This window comes from Oncorhynchus mykiss, chromosome 8, assembly GCF_013265735.2.
Source record: "Oncorhynchus mykiss isolate Arlee chromosome 8, USDA_OmykA_1.1, whole genome shotgun sequence".
In the NCBI taxonomy this organism is placed as follows: Eukaryota; Metazoa; Chordata; class Actinopteri; order Salmoniformes; family Salmonidae; genus Oncorhynchus; species Oncorhynchus mykiss.
This window is the reverse complement of record NC_048572.1, coordinates 45,581,779-45,601,842: the sequence shown is the minus strand read 5'-3', so window position 1 is coordinate 45,601,842 and position 20,064 is coordinate 45,581,779. Positions and strand designations below refer to the sequence as shown.

The following is a 20,064-nucleotide window of genomic DNA, read 5'->3' as shown; positions in this document are numbered from 1 at the left end:
TGGATTCACGTAAAGATGGAGTATTTGGCCGTTTTGGCTGCCAGATCCAGTCTACCTCTGAAAATAACATATACGGTCCTTGGACCTTAGGGAGCAACGTCCGCCTCCTTTTGAGTACATCTTGGGCTAGCTAACATCCAGATGGTTACTACCAATATTAGAAGGTATGTATCATGTAGGCTACTCTCCTACTGGAAATAAAAAATAACGTCAGATGGTACAAACTAGAGATGGTGTCCAAATCCAGATGGTGACTAATACAGTTACTTCCATCGAAATGAACATCACTTTATTTTTGGTAGCACTATGCTGTTGTTGTTGTTGTCAGCTAACCAGCATAAACTATATGGGAAGGGTTTATCAGAACGACTTGACTGAACCGAATACATTAGTCTCCACACTTGACTCAGATGCGCGACATACGTCATCCATTTGGGCACCAGGCGAGTCCATATAGCCTCTCCCACGTCAGAATCGACACGAGGATGCTGCGGTAGTGGCGGGGCCGGAGGTTGCAGCCGTGAGTCTGGCCAGGGCTAGACACTCAGGTGGGGCGATGGCGGCGGCTGGGCACGAGGAAGAGCAGGCTGTTATAGCGGACTGTCGCATTTCAAACGTGATCAACTGGAATAAACCTTTTAGGACCACGACACTCTTTGCTGCCACCACTGCTGTGTACTGGTAAGCATGACGTAGTTGTCCGTCGTTGAAAACGACCTATTGAAACCATTGAGTGCTTTTACAAATTCTTCTCCTCTATTATTATAGCATATCTATAAAATTCGAATTGTGGTGAAATGTAGTGTATATTATAGCCTACGGTATCATGATTAACAAATAAGATATTTGATTTGGAATGAGTGCATATTGAATGCAATTGCAATATGATGCAATATCATGACTCCCGAGTGGCGCAGCGGTCTAAGGCACTGCATATCAGCGCTAGATGCGTCACTACAGACCCTGGTTCAATTCCAGGCTGTATCACAACCGGCCGTGATTGGGAGTCCCATTGGGCGGCGCACAATTGGTCCAGCGTCGTTAGGGTTTGGCCATCGGTAGCCCGTCAGTGTAAATAAGAATGTGTTCTTAACTGACTTGAGTAGTTAAATAAAGGTTAAATAAAAAAATGACCTGGCTGTGTATAATGACAAATTCATCCTTTGTGTTGGATAGGGAGTGGGAACAACAACAAGATCGACTCTGTGTGCGTGTGCACGTGCGTGCCTATAGTGTTATGCATTGAATAAGCAACTGTCCTTTCCCACTTATGAATTATTCTGAAATTAATTATGTCTGCAGGACATTTTATGCAATAATGCAAATGCTCAAGTCCTGTTTTGTTCCTCACAGTAGGCTGTTGCCTGGATTATGAACGTGTAAAGATTATAGCTGTGCTATTACCTTGGCCAAGCAAGTTTAACTCAACTTCAACAACACAAAAACAAGCCATGTTATGACTAGAAAATGGGAACAGAAGAGAGAAAGTTAAAGAGAGGTTTCCATAGTCACGGTTTTACAGTGAAGGGCATTGAGTGGTATTGAATGCATATTGCCCTTACAAAAAAGATTGCAGTTTTGAAACTGCAGTAAAAGTGCAATAACTGCAGTCGACTGTGGTATTTTGGATGCAGTAATTGCAGAATAACTGCAATGTACTGCAGTTATACTGCAATCTTTTTTCAGAAGGGTGATGATCATGTGTAATGCATTTATCTCGCTCAGCCCAACATCAGGTTTAGACAATTAATCACTTCTCAATAACTAATCATCAAATTAAATGTATTTATCAAGCCCTTCTTACATCAGCTGATATCTCAAAGTGCTGTACAGAAACCCATCCTAAAACCCCAAACAGCAAGCAATGCAGGTGTAGAAGCATGGCGGCTAGGAAAAACTCTCTAGAAAGGCCTAAACCTAGGAAGAAACCTAGAGAGGAACCAGGCTATGAGGGGTGGCCAGTCCTCTTCTGGCTGTGCTGGGTGGAGATTATAACAGAACATGGCCAAGATGTTCAAATGTTCATAAATGACCAGCATGGTCAAATAATAATAATCACAGTAGTTGTCGAGGGTGCAGCAAGTCAGCACCTCAGGAGTAAATGTCAGTTGGCTTTTCATAGCCGATCATTAAGAGTATCTCTACCGCTCCTGCTGTCTCTAGAGAGTTGAAAACAGCAGGTCTGAGACAGGTAGCACGTCCGGTGACCAGGTCAGGGTTCCATAGTCGCAGGCAGAACAGTTGAAACTGGAGCAGCAGCACGGCCAGGTGGACTGGGGACAGCAAGGAGTCATCATACCAGGTAGTCCTGAGGCATGGTCCTAGGGCTCAGGTTCTCCAAGAGAGAGAAAGAAAGAAAGAGAGAAAGAGAGAATTAGAGAGAGCATACTTAAATTCACACAGGACACCGGATAAGACAGAAGTACTCCAGATATAACAAACTGACCCTAGCCCCCCGACACAAACTACTGCAGCATAAATACTGGAGGCTGAGACAGGAGGGGTCAGGAGACACTGTGGCCCCATCCGATGATATCCCCAGACAGGGCCAAACAGGAAGAATATAACCCCACACACTTTGCCAAAGCATAGCCCCAACACCACTAGAGGGGTATCTTCAACCACCAACTTACCATCCTGAGACAAGGCCAAGTATAGCCCACAAAGATCTCCGCCACGGCATAACCCAAGGGGGGGCGCCAACCCAGACAGGAAGATCACGTCAGTGACTCAACCCACTCAAGTGACGCACCCCTCCTAGGGACGGCATGAAAGAGCACCAGCAAGCCTGTCACTCAGCCCCTGTAAAAGGGTTAGAGGCAGAGAATCCCAGCGGAGAGAGGGGATCCGGCCAGGCAGAGACAGCAAGGGCGGTTCGTTGCTCCAGAGCCTCTCCATTCACCTTCACACCCCTGGGCCAGACTACACTCAATCATATGACCCACTGAAGAGATGAGTCTTCAGTAAAGACTTAAAGGTTGAGACCGAGGGTAGGCAGACCATTCCATAAAAATTGAGCTCTATAGGAGAAAGCCCTGCCTCCAGCTGTTTGCTTAGAAATTCTAGGGACAATTAGGTCTTGTGACCGTAGCGTACGTGTAGGTATGTACGGCAGGACCAAATCAGAGAGATGGGTAGGAGCAAGCCCATGTAATACTTTGTAGGTTAGCAGTAAAACCTTGAAAAATATGTTTGTCTGTTTCATTTTGTGACTTGGTTATTTGGTTAGTTAGCTGCAATCCTTAATGATTTGTTTAATTCTTCTCCATGTACAGTGCAAGCTCACAACATGGCATCAGGATGAGAGATAAAAGACAGATAATGACTCATGATGACATTGTTTATTTCTGATCCTCTAGGTTTGTGGCCCTCAATTCCTATAGAGCGTACTGTCTTCTTGCCCTTTCCTTGGCTCTGATGGGGACAGTGCTGCTTGTTAAAGATGTGGCTCTCTCCAGATGTGTCTCTTTCTCTAAAGGTATGTAGTGCATCGCTCAATATTTAAGGGATAAACACAGATGCTCTGTACATTACCTTGGAAATAATGGACAGCGCAGAATCGCTTTGCAGAGTTCATTTGTCCAAGGTAATGTACAGAACATCGCCATTTGTTTGTTTAAATGTTTAGTAATTTATCCAGAGCGACTTACAGGAGCAATTAGGGTTAAGTGCCTTGTTCACAGGCATATTGATAGATTTTTCACCTTGTCGGCTCGGATTCAAACCAGCAACCTTTTAGTTACTGTCCCAATGCTATCAACTGCTAGGTTACCTGCTGGTATTATACAGAACTGAGGCGTTTATCCCTCTAATACCACAGCTGCCCCAGAAAATATATGAAAGCACACATTTAGTGATATAAAAACTTTTTTTCCATTTATATTTTCTTTTTTAGAAGCAAATTCATGCTTTCTCATCTTTTGGTTGCTAGAGACACGACCCAGTCGTTCATTCGATTAGTTTGATATTTATGGATGCGACCCAGTCGTTCATTCCTTGCTTAGCTACGGCTAACACAGTCACGACCTCTGCAGCCAAAATAAAAGCAAAGTAGCTGTTTTCTATTTACATTTACTTGGATACATCCATAAAAATGAGCTAATATTTCCCGATTTTGCCTGGCATAGCTAGAAAAGTTTGCCTTTTCGTCAGGACACTCGACACTGTTCATTACGAGGAAATCGCGTTGAATATCAAACAAGCTAATTAAAAAATATCAGTTGCTGAGAACAGCTGGTCAAACTACAAACGTGGGAGGATTTGACAGCATAGCGAAACTTGCGTCATGACTGCAACAGATCCACGCTTCAAGATTGTTTTGATCACGCGGACTGAGATATATTCCGGGTAGCGTTGACGAATTAACATTGACGAATTCACTGATACGGTGACTGAGTTTATCAGGATGTACCCACTGTGACTATTAAAACCTACCCTAACCAGAAACCGTGGATAGATGGCAGCATTCGCGCAAACTGAAAGCGCGAACCACCGCATTTAATCACGGTAAGGTGACTGGGAATATGGCCGAATACAAACAGTGTAGTTATTCCTTCCGTAAGGCAATCAAACAGGCAAAACGTCAGTACAGAGGCAAAGTGGAGTCGCAATTCTACGTCTCAGACACGAAACGTATGTGACAGGGTCTACAGACAATCACAGACTACAAAGGGAAAACCAGCCAGGTAGGAAACAACACCTCCATTTCACTGATCCTCAACACTGGAGCCCCACATTGGTGTGAACACAGCCCCCTCCTGTACAGACGACACAACAGTAGTAGGTTTGATTACCAACAATGATGAGACAGCCTACAGGGAGGAGGTGAGGGCTCTGTGACTGTGGTGCCAGGAAAACAATCTCTCACTCAACGTCAACAACACAAAGGAGCTGATCGTGGACTTCAGGAAACAGCAGAGGGAGCACCCCCCTATCCACATCGACGGGACCACAGTGGAGAAGGTGGAAAGCTTCATGTTCCTTGGCGTACACATCACTGACAAACTGAAATGGTCCACCCACACAAACAGTGTGATGAAGAAGGCGTAACAGCGCCTCTTCAGCCTCAAGAGGCTAAAGAAATTTGACTTGGCACCTAAAACCCTCAGAAACTTTTACAGATGCACAATTGAGAGCATTTTGTAGGGCTGTATCACTGCCTGGTACGGCAACTGCGCCGCCCGCAACCGCAGGGCTCTCCAGAGGTTGGTGTGGTCTGCCTAACGCATCACTGGAGGCAAACTACCTGCCCTACAGTACCCGATGTCACAGGAAGGCCAAAAAGATCACTGAGGAGTGTCACTCTCCCATAAAGGCCTGATTGGTGGAGTGCTGCAGAGATGGTTGTCCTTCTGGAGGGTTCTCCCATCTCCACAGAGGAACTCTAGAGCTCTGTCAGGGTGACCATCTGGTTCTTGGTCACCTCCCTGACCAAGGCCCTTCTCCCCCAATTGCTCAGTTTGGCCAGGCGGCCAGCTCTAGGAAGAATCTTCGTGGTTACAAACTTGTTCCATTTAAGAATCAATTTTGCAATTCCTTCGACCTCATGGCTTGGTTTTTGCTCTGACATGCACGGTCAACTGTGGGACCTTATATAGACAGGTGTGCCTTTCCAAATCATGTCCAATCACTGGAATTTACCATAGGTGGACTCCAATCAAGTTGTAAAAACATCTCAAGGAAGATCAATGGAAACAGGATGCACCTGAGCTCAATTTCGAGTCTCATAGCAAAGGGTTTGAATACTTTAAAAAAATGTAATCTGTTTTAGATTAAGGTTGTAACGTACCAAAATGTGGAAAAAGTCAATGGGTCCGAATACTTTCCTAAGGCATTGTATATACAGTACCAGTCAAAAGTTTGGACACAGCTACTCATTCTGTAACGTCTGCTTCTAACTCACACCCTCAAACACGTAGATCCCCTGAACGCAGCTCACTTTCCAGCCCATTTCCAGCTCACACTCTAGAACACCTAGATCCCCTGAACGCAGTTCACTCTCCAGATCCCAATCACCTGAATTCTAATCACCTGTTCACACACCTGTATGTCATTATCACACACTATTTAGTTCAGTTTTTTGCACCCCATCACTGTGAGGTATTGTTTGTTTTGTGACACACAGCTTTCAGAACTCTGTTTTCCCGTGATTTTCTCCTCCCGTGTATGATAGCTTTTGCCTGCCTCATTAACGACACCTTTAGCCTATTCCCTGCCTGTACTGTTTCCCTTTTGGACCCCCTGTGTATGACCTGTCTGCCCCTTGACCCAGCTACCTGCCTCCTCCTGTGGTCCTTTTCAATAAACCCCTGCGCTTGAAACCAGTGCTCTGTCTCCTCTCGTGTTCAAGTTTTTTTTAAATGTTTTACTATTTTCTACATTGTAGAATACTAGTGAAGACATTAACCCTATGAAATATCACACATGGAATCATGTAATAACCAAAAAGTACTTTATATTATTCAAAGTAGCCATCCTTTGCCTTGATGACAGCTTTGCACACTCTTGGCATTCTCTCAACCAGCTTCACCTGGAATGCTTTTCAACCGTCTGGAAGGAGTTCCCACACATGCTGAGCACTGGCTGCTTTTCCTTCACTCTACGGACCAACTCATCCCAAACCATCACAATTGGGTTGAGGTCGGGTGGTTGTGGAGGCCAGGTTATTTGATGCAGCTCCATCACTCTCCTTCTTGGTCAAATAACCCTTACACAGCCTGGAGGTGTGTTTTGGGTCAATGTCCTGTTAAAAAACAAATGATAGTCCCACTAAGTGCAAAACAGATTGGATGGCGTATCCCTGCAGAATGCTGTGGTAGCCACATGAAGACATGAAGGCCTGATTCACGCAGTCTCCTCTGAACAGTTGATGTTGAGATGTGTCTGTTACTTGAACTCTGTAGCGTTTATTTGGGCTGCAATCTGAGGTGCAGTTAACTCTAATGAATTTATCCTCTGCAGCAGAGGTAACTCTGGGTCTTCCTTTTCATGAGAGGCATTTTCCTCAAGTTCTTGAAATGTTCCGGATTGACTGACCTTCATGTCTTTATGTAATGACGGACTGTCGTTTCTCTTTGCTTATTTGAGCTGTTCTTGCCATAATATGGACTTGGTATTTTACCAAATAGGGCTATCTTCTGTATACCACCCCAACCTTGTCACAACCCAACTGATTGGCTCAAAAGCATTAAGAAGGAAAGAATAAAAAAAAAACACTTAACAAACCACACATGTTCATTTAAATGGATTCCAAGTGACGATGTCATGAAGCTGATTGAGAGAATGTCAAGGGTGTGCAAAGCTGTCATCAAGGCAAAGGGTGGCTACTTTGAAGAATCTCAAATATACAATATACAGTTGAAGTCGGAAATGTACATACACCTACACTACATTTAAACTCAGTTTTCACAATTCCTGACATTTAAACCTAGTAAAAATTCCCTGTCTTAGGTCAGTTAGGATCAACACTTTATTTTAAGAATGAAATGTCAGAATAATAGTAGAGAGAATGATTTATTTGAGCTTTTATTTCTTTCATCACATTCCCAGTTTGGCAGAAGTTTACATATACACTCAATTAGTATTTGGTAGGCTTGGGTCAAATGTTTCGGGTAGCCTTCCACAACCTTCCCACAATAAGTTGGGTTAATTGTGGCCCATTCCTCCTGACAGAGCTGGAGTAAGCGAGCCAGGTTTGTAGGCCTCCTTGTTTGCACACACTTTTTCAATTCTGCCCACAAATTTTCTATAGGACTGAGGTCAGGGCTTTGTGATGGCCACTCCAATACCTTGACTTTCTTGTCCTTAAGCCATTTTACCACCACTTTGGAAGTATGCTTGGGGTCATTGTTCATTTGGAAGACCCATTTGCGACCAAGCTTTAACTTCCTGACTGATGTCTTGAGATGTTGCTTCAATATATCCACATAATTTTCTCCCTCATGATGCCATCTATTTTGTGAAGTGTACCAGTCTCTCCTGCACCCCCGTTCTTCACGGTTGGGATGATGTTCTTCGGCTTGCAAGCCTAACCCTTTTTCCTCCAAACTTAGCGATGGTCATTATGGCTAAACAGTTCTATTTTTGTTTCATCAGACCAGAGGACATTTCTCCAAAAAGTATGATCTTTGTCCCCATGTGCAGTTGCAAACGGTAGTCTGTATTTTTTTATGGCGGTTTTGGAGCAGTGGCTTCTTCCTTGGAGTTTTAATGACTCCAACCTAAGTGTATGTAAACTTCTGACTTCAACTGTATTTTAACCCTGATTTTGTCACTACATGATTCCATATGTTATTTCATAGTTTTTATGTCTTCACTATTATTCTACAATGTAGAAAATAGTAAAAATAAAGAAAAACCCTTGAATGAGTAGGTGTGTCAACTTTTGACTGTTACTGTATGTATATCAATCCAAATCCAAGTAATGAAATGGTAGTTCTGGGCTGTGTTCATTGGGGCACACAATTGAAACGTTTTGAAAAAAGGCAATGGAAACCAAAATGTTTTTTGTTGTTGTTTTTTGCCCATACCGTCTCTGTTTGTCAGTTTTTGCTGTTTGGGTGCATAATGAACATCACCGTGCTTTGTTTCAAGCTGCCTGTTGTTTTAAGTTGCAAAACCCCAGTTCAGCTGGGAATAATAGCAAAAGCAATAAGCCCCTGCTCCAGGGTGAAGTTTCCCCTAGGTACAGATCTTGGATTAGTTTCCTCTGCCCCAATCCTAACCTTAATCATTAGTTGGAAAAATGCTAAACTGGCAGAAGATCAGCATCTAGGGGCAACTTCACCCTACACTGTAAGCCCCTTGTCCAAAACAAGCCCCTTGTTACACCACGTTCTTGAATTATATTTCCCTATTGACTACCTATAAGCCCAGTACAATACATGGTTATAACATCTACAGAAATGACAGAAATGCCCATGGGGGCGGTGTAGCCCATGGGGGCGGTCTATATTCAGAGCCACATTCCTGTAAAGCTTAGAGCGGATCTAATTTTAAATACTGTTGAAGAAATATGGCTGCAGGTTCACCTGCCTCACCTATAGCCCATTCTTGTGGGAAGCTGCTATAGACCACCAAGTGCTAAGTCAGTATCTGGATAATATGTGTGAAATGGTTCATAATGTATGTGATATATTTTCTGGGTGACCTTAAAATTGACTGGCTTTCATCAAGCTGCCCACTCAAGAGAAAGCTACAAACAACCAGTGCCTGCAACCTGGTTCATGTTATCAGTTAACCTACCAGGGTAGTTACACACAGGAATGAAGTCATCACATTTTTTGAATGTTTTATTTAACCTTTATTTAACTAGGCAAGTCAGTTAAGAACAAATTCTTATTTATAATGACAGCCTACTCCTGCCAAACCCTAACCTAGACGACGCTGGGCCAATTGTGCGCCGCCCTATGGGACTCCCAATCACGGCCTGTTGTGATGCAGCCTGGAATCGAACCAGGGTCTGTTGTGAAGCCTCTATCACTGAGATACAGTGCCTTAGACCGCTGCACCACTCATGCATTGATAACATCTTTACTAATGCTGCAGAAATCTGCTTTAATGCAGTGTCTCAATCCATTGGCTGTAGTGATCACAATATAGTAACCATATCTAGGAAAACCAGAGTTCCAAAAGCTGGGCCTAATATAGTGTATAAGAGGTCATACAATACGCTGTGTAGTGATTCATATGTTGATGATGTAAAGAATATTTGCTTGTCTGTGGTGTGTAATGAGGAGCAACCACTGCACTTGACACACTTATTCCAGTTACTAATAAGCATGCACCAATTAAGGAAATTACTGTAAAAACTGTTAAATCCCTGTGGATTGATGAGGTACTAAAACACTGTATGGTTGAGAGGGATGAGGCCAAAGGAATGGCAAATAAGTCTGGCTGCACAACCAATTGGCAAACATATTGCAAATTGAGAAATCATGTGACTGAACTGAATAAAAAGAAGAAACTATACTATGAAACCAATTCAAAAGCTTTGGAGCACCTTAAATGACATTTTGGGTAAAAAGGCAAACTCCGCTCCATAATTCATTGAATCAGATGGCTCATTTATCACAAACCCCACTGATATTGCCAACTACTTTAATAATTTTTTTAATCTGCAATATTAGCAAATGTAGGCATGATATGTCATCAACAAATGCCGACACTACACATCCAAGTATAACTGACCAAATTCTGAAAGACAAGCATTATCATTTTGAATTCCTGGAATTCCTTTACTGGCTCAAATAGCTAACCAATCAGCCTGTTACCAACCCTTAGTAAAAAAAAAAAAAATTTTGTTTTTGACCAGATACAATGCTATTTTACAGTAAAAAAATTGACAACAGACTTTCAGCACGCTTATAGGGAAGGACATTCAACATGCACGGCACTTACACAAATGACTGATGATTGGCTGAGAGCGATGCATGATAAAAAATATTGTGGGAGCTGTTTTATTGGACTTCATTGTGGCTTTTGACATTATCGATCATAGTCTGCTGCTGGAAAAACGTTTGTTATAGATTTATACCCCTGCTATATTGTGGATAAAGAGTTACCTGTCTAACAGAACACAGAGGATGTTCTTTAATGGAATCCTCTCCAACATAATCCAGGTAGAATCAGGAAATCCCCAGGGCAGCTGTCTAGGCCCCTTACTTTGTTCCATTTTTACTAATGTCATGCCACTGGCTTTGAGTAAAGTGTCTATGTATGCGGGTGACTCAACACTATACATGTCAGCTTCTAAAGTGAGTGAAATTACTGCAACACTTAACATGAGCAGCAGTCAGTTTCAGAATGGGTGGCAAGGAATAAGTTAGTCCCAAATATTTATAAAACTAAATGCCTTGTTTTTTCGACAAATCATTCACTAATCCCCAAACCTCAACTAAATACTGTAATGAATAATGTCGAAATTGAGCAAGTTAAGGTGACTAAACTGCTTGGAGTAACCCTAGATTGTAAACTGTCATGGTCAAAACATGTTGATTCAACTATTAGCTAAGATGTGGAAAGTCTGTCCATTATAAAGCGCTACTCTGCCTTAACAACATTATCAACAAGGCAGGTCCTACAGGCCCTAGTTTTGTCGCACTACTGTCCAGTTATGTGGTCAGGTGCCACAAAGAGGGACTTAGGAAAATTACATTTGTCTCAGAACAGGGCAACACGGGTGGCTCTTAAATGTACACTCGAGAGCTAACATGAATAATATGCATGTCAATCTCTCATGGCTCAAAGTGGAGGAGAGATTACATTCATCACTACTTGTTTTTGTAAGAAGTATTGACATGCTGAATGCACCGAGCTGTCTTTTTTTAAACTACTAGCACACAGCTCGGACATACCCCACAAGATATGTCACCAGAGGTCTCTTCACAATCCCCAAGTCCAGAGCAGAGTATGGGAGGCACACAGTGCTACATGGAGCTCTATTCCACATCAGGTAACTGATGCAAGCAGTAAAATCAGATTTTTCCTTATGGAAAAGCGGGACTATGATGAGACACACACAGGCACAGACACACACTCTACACACACGTACACATGGATTTTGTATTGTAGATATGTGGGAGTAGAGGGAAAACACTTAATGTGTTGTGAAAAGTGTTATGAAATATAATGTCATGTAATATTTTAAATTGTATATAACTGCCTGAATGTTGCTGGACCCCAGGAAGAGTGATGGGGATCCTTCATAAATAGAAATACTGCCACCAAAAAATGGAAGTGACTGTCTCACTCTGGGCTGCTTTGCAATCTGAATCCCAAATGGACCCCTTAACCATACTCCCTAGCCAATCCTGTAGTTCTGAAAAGATCAGAAAAGATAGAAGCAATATGGGTATTAAACCTTTTTCAAAGCTGAGCGTTCGACTGTAGACGGCTCGAACAGGTAGCTGATAAACAGCCTATTGGACAGAACATGTTGACCAATAAAATGTCTGTTCTCTCACTTATAGGGGCCCACTTATGGAGCAGTATGACTGTAAGGTAGGAGCTCTGTTGCATTATCAACACATTGTTTCTGTGTAATGTGTGTGTGTGTGTGTGTGTGTGTGTGTGTGTGTGTGTGTGTGTGTGTGTGTGTGTGTGTGTGTGTGTGTGTGTGTGTGTGAGAGAGAGAGAGAGCTCACAATATGGCTTGTATTGAACACTCCCCGTAAAGGGACACTTGATCTACTTCCCCAGAGTCAGATGAACTCATGGATACCATTTTTATGTCTGCGGTTTGAAGGAAATTGCTAACCAGCATTAGTGCAATGACTGGAAGTCTATGGGCTTCCATTAAATGAGCTGACACTAGTTAGCATTGGCTCACAAAACTACTTCCTTCATACTGGACACAGAGACATAAACATGGTATCCACAAGTTCATCTGACTCTGGGGAAGTAGATGAAGGGCCTCATTGCCAAAATCCTGAAGTATTCCTTTTAATGTTACCTGTGTGTGTCCGCATCCCGTTATATTTGCTCAGCTGTGAGACAAGGCACCTGACAATGTTGTGTTCGAGACCATCTAAAGCTAGTCCAGTTCAAGACCATGATTGTAATTGTTTCATATCACCACCATAATAAGAGATCAAAATGTCCAGTATTTCTGTGTTCATATTTCAGAAGAACATATATATTCTTTAGACGTTCAGAATGCTGAAAACATTATTATTAACCCAAACTGGTCTCTAAATAATAGATACAAATACAAAATATGTAACAACTTCCTCGGTCTGTCCTTACTAATAGTGAGCACACAACTTTCCCCACTCTTTCCTACTAACTGCATGGAGCAGGTTGATGTTTATTGGGATGAAGCTTGTCCTTGAGGCAGAGCTGAGCGATTTCCACTAGATGGGCCAGCGGCAAAGTCAAAATTGGCTATATAGTAAAAATGTATGAAAACAAATATTTGCTTGGTCTTAATTTAAGGTTAGGGTTAAGGTTAGAATAAGGCATAAGGTTAGCAGTGTGGTCAAGGTTAGGGTTAAGGTTATGGTTAGCTTAAACATTTTGACTGTGTAGCTGTACCAGCTAGTGAGTACCCTGCAGAACTGCCTCTTGTACATGTGTCATCCCAATAAATGCCAACCTGCACTAGCTGAGCAAGGAAATTCAGACTAGCAAATCAAGTTTTTTAGCTGTTTTGAAACTAAAGTAAAGTACAGTAATGTTATGAGTAAAGTAGGAAGCTCAGCTTTTAATAGGCACTGGTAATGTATCATGAAAGGAGTGTGGATATTTTGCCTGGCAAAGCAATTTTCTGCGCTGACTGAATGGGAGCTGATAATTATGAGGCTTCCATGTCTAGCCAAGATTCTCGAATCTTTGGTAAATAAGCAACTTTGCTCTTTTTTATCTGAGCATGGTATTTTGAATATAAATCAATCTGGGTTTAGGTCAGGGCACAACACTATTACAGCAACCACATTAGTTGTTAATGATATTGTCAATGCTTTAGCATAATTGTGCTGCCTTGTTTGTGGACCTGTCCACAGCGTTCGATACTGCTGATCATGCTATTTGGCAGTTGTTGATGTGTACAGAGGGTCCCTGGTTTGAGCCCAGGTAGGGGCGAGGAGAGGGACAGAAGCTAAACTGTTAATGCTTTGTGAGAGGCAGTTGTTTATGTGCAGAGGGTCCTTGGTTCGAGGGCCAGGTAGGGGCGAGGAGAAGGACGGACAAGGAATGGGTGAGGAGAGGGACTGTTAACAGCTTAGCTTCTGTCCCTCTCCTCGCCCCTACCTGGGCTCGAACCAGAGACCCTCTGCACAAATCGACAACTGCCTCCCACAAAGCATCGTTACCCATCGCTCCACAAAAGCCGCAGCCCTTGCAGAGCAAGGGGAACAACTACTTCAATGTCTCAGAGCGAGTGACGTCACCGATTGAAACGCTATTAACGCGCACCCCGCTAACTAGCTAGCCATTTCACATTGGTTACATTAGTGACAGAACTTAAGCAATCGTGATTGATGGGGTTAAGTCTGAATTTCTTGAAGTACATAAAGGTGTTCTGCAGGGGTCTATAGTTAGGACCTCTTTTCACTATTTATATAAATGCTATTGGTCAATCTGTTAAACATTTTAATTGTGACCCGTTTCAGAAAACTAGGCGTATGTCACAAATCACTACCTCACAGGAGAGCCATTTTAACTTGTATTTGTAATTTTGATCAAAATGTGTTTTTTGGGGGCAGAAATGCCTTCTGGAACTTGTGAACTTTCATGTGCCTTAATAACAAACTTGTATGTCATCTTTAAATATTAGTAAAATTGTTGAATTACGAGCCTTGTTGGTTAAGCCACAGAAAAAGGCTGCAACCTTCCACTAGCCATGATTGGCTGAGATAATGAGTGGGCTGGACATGCCGAGAGAGGATTGGTCTGCCATATAGCAGGCTTCTGTCTATTTGAGCTGGTCAGTCTGTGTTGGTACTACTGTCGAATGCAGCTTTGAAAAAAATGTGTAGTGGAGCTGCATAAGTGTTGCTCTCTGCTTTCTGGAGGATTGAGTTATGAAATCAGTGGAATTAGAGTATGATAGCTAAAGGTATGGAGAAAACACCTGTCTCCGGATTACATCTTCAAACTAAGGGAAACTGTGGCATGGCATCCGTGACAGGGAGACATGTCCACCATGCATGATGATGTATACAGGTAAGATAGTCTAGCATTAGCTAGCTACATTTTCAAATATTAAATGTTTATTATTTTGACAAAATGGTTTAATTTCAAGCTAAAGTGTACTGTTAGCTAGCTAGCTATCAAATGTTAGCTGGCTGGCTCCCTAGCAAACGTTATATCCCAGAATCGTTTACTTTGCTAGTTACAGCCTAATGTTAGCTGGCTGGCTCCCTAGCTAATGTTAAGTGCATGACATTATTATTCGTATCCCTGAACCCTTTGCTTTGCTAGTTACAGCCTAATGTTAGCTAGCTAACGTTGAACCTGATTAGTAGGCTTCCGGCAGATTCATGCAGGGTAGTAATGACATGATTTGGCACTATGTTCATTGTTGTTTAACTAGGTAACGTTAGCTGGCTGGCTCGTTAGCTAATGTGTGTGATATTACACATTGTTTACCTAGCTAGGTTCATTGTTTACCTAGTTAGCTAGCTACATGTCTTACTCTAAAGTGTACTGTCACTAAACGTTGGCAAAAAAGCAGAGCTGGTTAGGCTGTTTTCATGTTATCCAGAGGTAAACAAATCATTGGTCAAGTGTGCGCTCTGAACGCTTCGAGAGCGAAACGAGATGGGTGGGGCTAAAGCTTAAGAGGGTGTGAACGATGCTGATTGGGTGTAGACAAAGAAGAGCTCTTCACTAGATACCAAAACATTCAATGGTCATTTTCTAAAAAATGATTTCACAAGTTTATCAACTTTCAAAGCAGAATTACTTTCCCATTGTCCTTCAAAATGCAGTGTATGATTTATCATTTTGTAGCTCTGAGTCTCTACTTTTATCCAATGTTATAAAACAGCAGTTCAAATTTTGCTACATAAGACCGAATCCAGGTAGTGAGTCACAATTGTAATCTATCCTGAACAAACATATAAACGCAACATGTAAAGTGTTGGTCCCATGTTTCATGAGCTGAAATAAAAGATCCCAGAAATTTTCCATATGCACAAAAGCTTATTTTTCTCAAATTTTGTGCACACGTTTGTTTACATCCCTGTTAGTGAGCATTTCTCCTTTGCCAAGATAATCCATCCACCTGACAGGTGTGGCATATCAAGAAGCTGATTAAACAGCATGATCATTACACAGGTGCACCTTGTGCTGAGGACAATAGCAGGCCACTCTAAAATGTGCCGTTTTATCACCCAACACAATGCTACAGAGGTCTCAATTTTTGTGGGATCGTGCAATTGGCATGTTGACTGCAGGAATGTCCACCAGAGCTCTTGCCAGAGAATTAAATGTTAATTTCTCTACCATAAGCCACCTCCGGCGTTGCTTTAGAGAATTTGGCATTACGTCCAACCAGCCTCACAACTGCAGACCATGTGGTAACCACGCTAGCCCAGGACCGCCTTTTTCACCTACGGGATAGTCAGACCAGCCAACCGGACAGCTGATGAAACGGAGGGTTATTTCTGTCTGTAATAAAGTCCTTTTGTGGGGGAAAACGAATTCTGATTGGCTGGGACTGGCTGGCCTATGCACTCCCAGGTCAACCTATGGCTGCGCTCCTGCCCAGTCATGTGAAATCCATAGATAAGGGCCTAATTTATTTATTTCAAATGGCTGATTTTCCTATATGAACTGTAACTCAGTAAAATCTTTGAAATTGGTGCATGTTGCGTTTATATTTTTGTTAAGTATATATGCGTATGTTACTATTATGACCTGGCTGTGACAAGGCTACAGTCCGATTTTGTGTGTGCTTAATACTGGCAAAACTAAAAGACATATTGTTTTCAAGTTCTCGTAAGATTGTCTCAGATTGATTACATATTCACTCATCGGATGGTTCTATAATCAAACGTGTCCCTGCATACAAATACCTTGGTATTTGGAGTGTCAATGATATATTGTTTAAAAAACATACAAATGAGCTTGTCTTGCTCTAGTCTGTTCTTGATTATGGTGATACTATTTGTCAAAGTGCAGCTGTCTCTACTCTTAAACCCTTGGATGCCGTTTTTCATACCTCCCTTAGTTGTATTACTCATCACTGTATTCTTTACCAAAAGGTTGGCTGAACCTCTTTGAAGTCATGTAAACCACATCATTAAACCACATCATTTTTGTTTACAAAGCCCTGCACCACAAGCTTCCACAAACCTATCTTCACTGTTAAGATTTAAAATGACAAGTCATTAAATCCGTTCACAGGGTTGGTTAACTCTGGAGACTGCTTTGGTGCCTACAGAGTTAGGTACGTTAGCCTTTAGTTTTGTTGTTTGGAATAATCTCCAAAATACATTTAGAATAGATGCGTTAGTGTCTCTAGGGCAGTTCAGGCAGGGGAAAGATGATTTTTGTAATGAAGAATATGTTTGTTTTAGTTGACTGTGTTTTGTGTAAATTTATGTTTGTCTGTGCAATATGTGTTGTGCTGTATTTTATTTGTTTAATATTGTATTTTATTTTGTATGTTTTTATCAAATTGAATATGGAGATAGAGACACTGGTCTCAATGGTGACTCCCTTATCTGGTCTTGGCTGGTCTCGGGAATAAATTACAAGTCCTCATTGTCCGAGACCGAGTCAAGAATGAGTAAAATGTATCTGAAACAAGACAAAGACACTCAATGTGTGGTGTCGAGACGGTCTCAGTCTACAACAAGTACTACAACACTGACACCTGATGTTAATTTTTACAACAGGTCTTTGTTACTGGTGTTTGAGTTACAGTGATACACTTAAAGGACTCATGCTAGGAAAAATGCCACATGGGTCGTGTTCATTAGGCAGCAAACTGGGCACTTTGTGTTTCTCACAAAATTGACAATGAAGTATTCTAAAGCCAGTCACACAATTCGCTAGAGGAACAGGAGGAGAAACTTGGAGATTGAGGTTTTCTGTACTTTTACTCATTTTTGTCTCTCTGAGCTGGTTAGTTGTTACTAACAGTTTTCTCTGTATTAGATTCCTGGCATCCATCATGTGATATCACTGTAACATGGAGTTTACTGTCAGATAATCTGATCAGAGGACTAATATCCAATCACCAGGCCTTGGACATGACATCCAAAAGTTTGGTGTCACTTAGAAATGTCCTTGTTTTTGAAAGAAAAGCACATTTTTTTGTCCATTAAAAAAACATCAAATTGATCAGAAATACAGTGTAGACATTGTTAATGTTGTAAATGACTATTGTAGCTGGAAACGGACAATTTTTTATGGAATATCTACATAGGCATACAGCCCATTATCAGCAACCATCACTCCTGTGTTCCAATGGCACGTTGTGTTAGCTAATCAAATTTTATCATTTTAAAAGGCTAATTGATCATTAGAAAACTCTTTTAGAATTATGTTAGCACAGCTGAAAACTGTTGTATTGATTAAAGCATCAATTAAACTGGGTTTCTTTAGACTAGTTGAGGTATCTGGAGCATCAGCATTTTTGGGTTCGATTTCAGGCTCAAAATGGCCAGAAACAAATAAGTTTCTTCTGAATCTCATCAGTCTATTCTTGTTCTGAGAAATGAAGGCCATTCCATGTGAGAAATTGCCAAGAAACTGAAGATCTGGTACAACACTGTGTACTACTCCCTTCACAGAACAGCGCAAACTGGCCCTAACCAGAATAGAATGACAACAACTGAGCAAGAGGGCAAGTACATTAGAGTGTCTAGTTTGAGAAACAGACGCCTCACAAGTCCTCAACTGGCAGCTTCATTAAATGGTACCCGCAAAACACCAGTCTCAGCGTCAACAGTGAAGAGGCGACTCCGGGATGCTGGCCTTCAAGGCAGAGTTCCTCTGTCCAGTGGCAGTGTTCTTTTGCCCATATGGCTTTTTCTTTGCAACAGACAATAAGTCTGGCAACACAGCAGATTGGCAAACAAAATCACGTAACTAAACAAAAAGAAGAAACTATACTATGGAACAAAGATAAATTATATAAAGAATGATGGTAAAAAGCTCTGGAGTACCTTAAATTAGCTAATTCCTCTCCATCCTTCATTGAGGCTGATGGCTCATTCAAAACAGAATCCTTTGATATTGCCAACCACTTAAAAAAAAATGTTGACAAGATTAGCAAATTTATGCATGACATGCAAACAACAAATGCTGAGCCTTCGTATTCATGCATAATGGACCAAATAATGAAAGACAAGCACAGTAGATTTGAATTCTGCAAAGTTAGTGTGGAGAGGTGAAAAATTATTGATCTATGAATAAGAACAAATCACCCGGAACCGACAACCTGGATGGTAAATTACTGAGGTTGGTAGTGGAATACATTGTAACTCCTATTTGCCACATCTTCAATCTAAGCCTAGAAGACGGAGTGTGCCCTCAGGCCTGGAGGGAGGCAAAGGTAATTCTGCTGCTCAAAAATAGCAAAGCACCCTTTAATAGTTCAAACAGCAGACCAATCAGCCTGTTAGCAATCTTTTGGAAATGATCACATTAGACCAAATACAATGTTATTTTACAGAAAACAAATTAACATGAGCATGCTTATAGGGAAGGGCATGCAACATGCTCAGCACTGACTCAAATTACTGAAATAAATTGATAATAAGAAGTTACAAGCTGTTTTGTTAGACTTCAGTGCAGCCTTTGATATCATTGATCATAACATATTGCTGAAATTGGGGATCCTTAATAATTACAAATACAAACGAATGGACAGTTACCTTGTCACGCCCTGATCTGTTTCACCTGTCTTTGCGATTGTCTCCGCCTCCCTCCAGGTGTCGCACATTTTCCACATTATCCCCTGTGGATTTATACTTGTGTTTGTCTGTTGCCAGTTGGTTTTGTTTCATCAAGCCTTACCAGCGTTTTTCCCCTCAGTTCCTGTCTATTGATTCTTACTGTTTTGACCTTTTCTGCCCACCCTGAGCCTGCCTGACATCCTGTACCTTTGCCCCACTACTCTGGATTATCAACCCCTGCCTGTCATTTGCCTGCCCCCATTGTTGCAATAAACATTGTTACTTCAGTCTGCATTTGGGTCTTACCTGAAATGTGATATACAGTGGCTTGTGAAAGTATTCACCCCCTTGGCATTTTTCCTATTTTGTTGCCTTACAACCTGGAATTAAAATAGATTTTTGGGTGGGTTTGTATCATTTGATTTACACAACATGCCTACCACTCTGAAGGTGCAACATATTTTTTTACTGTGAAACAAACAAGAAATAAGACAAAAAAACAGAACTTGAGCGTGCATAACTATTCACCCCCCAAAGTCAATACTTTGTAGAGCATTATTTTGCAGCAATTACAGCTGGAAGTCTCTTGGGGTATGTCTCTCTAAGCTTGGCACATCTAGCCACTGGGATTTTTGCCCATTCTTCAAGGCAATTGGATTGAGGTCTGGGCTTTGACTAGGCCATTCCAAGACATTTAAATGTTTCCCCTTAAACC

General features: G+C 41.7%; 1 protein-coding gene across 1 annotated transcript in view; it reads left to right on the top strand.

Annotated features, from left to right (window-relative positions):
• The first annotated feature begins 278 nt into the window (after positions 1-278).
• retreg1 (reticulophagy regulator 1) overlaps positions 279-20,064 on the top strand; it is a 92,484-nt gene continuing 72,698 nt past the window's right edge. Inside the window, exons 1-3 of the mRNA XM_021612610.2 lie at positions 279-681; positions 3,360-3,478; positions 11,970-12,000. Of these exons, the coding sequence (XP_021468285.1) occupies positions 557-681; positions 3,360-3,478; positions 11,970-12,000 (275 nt within the window). The 5' untranslated portion in view covers positions 279-556. The remainder of the gene's footprint in view (positions 682-3,359; positions 3,479-11,969; positions 12,001-20,064) is intronic.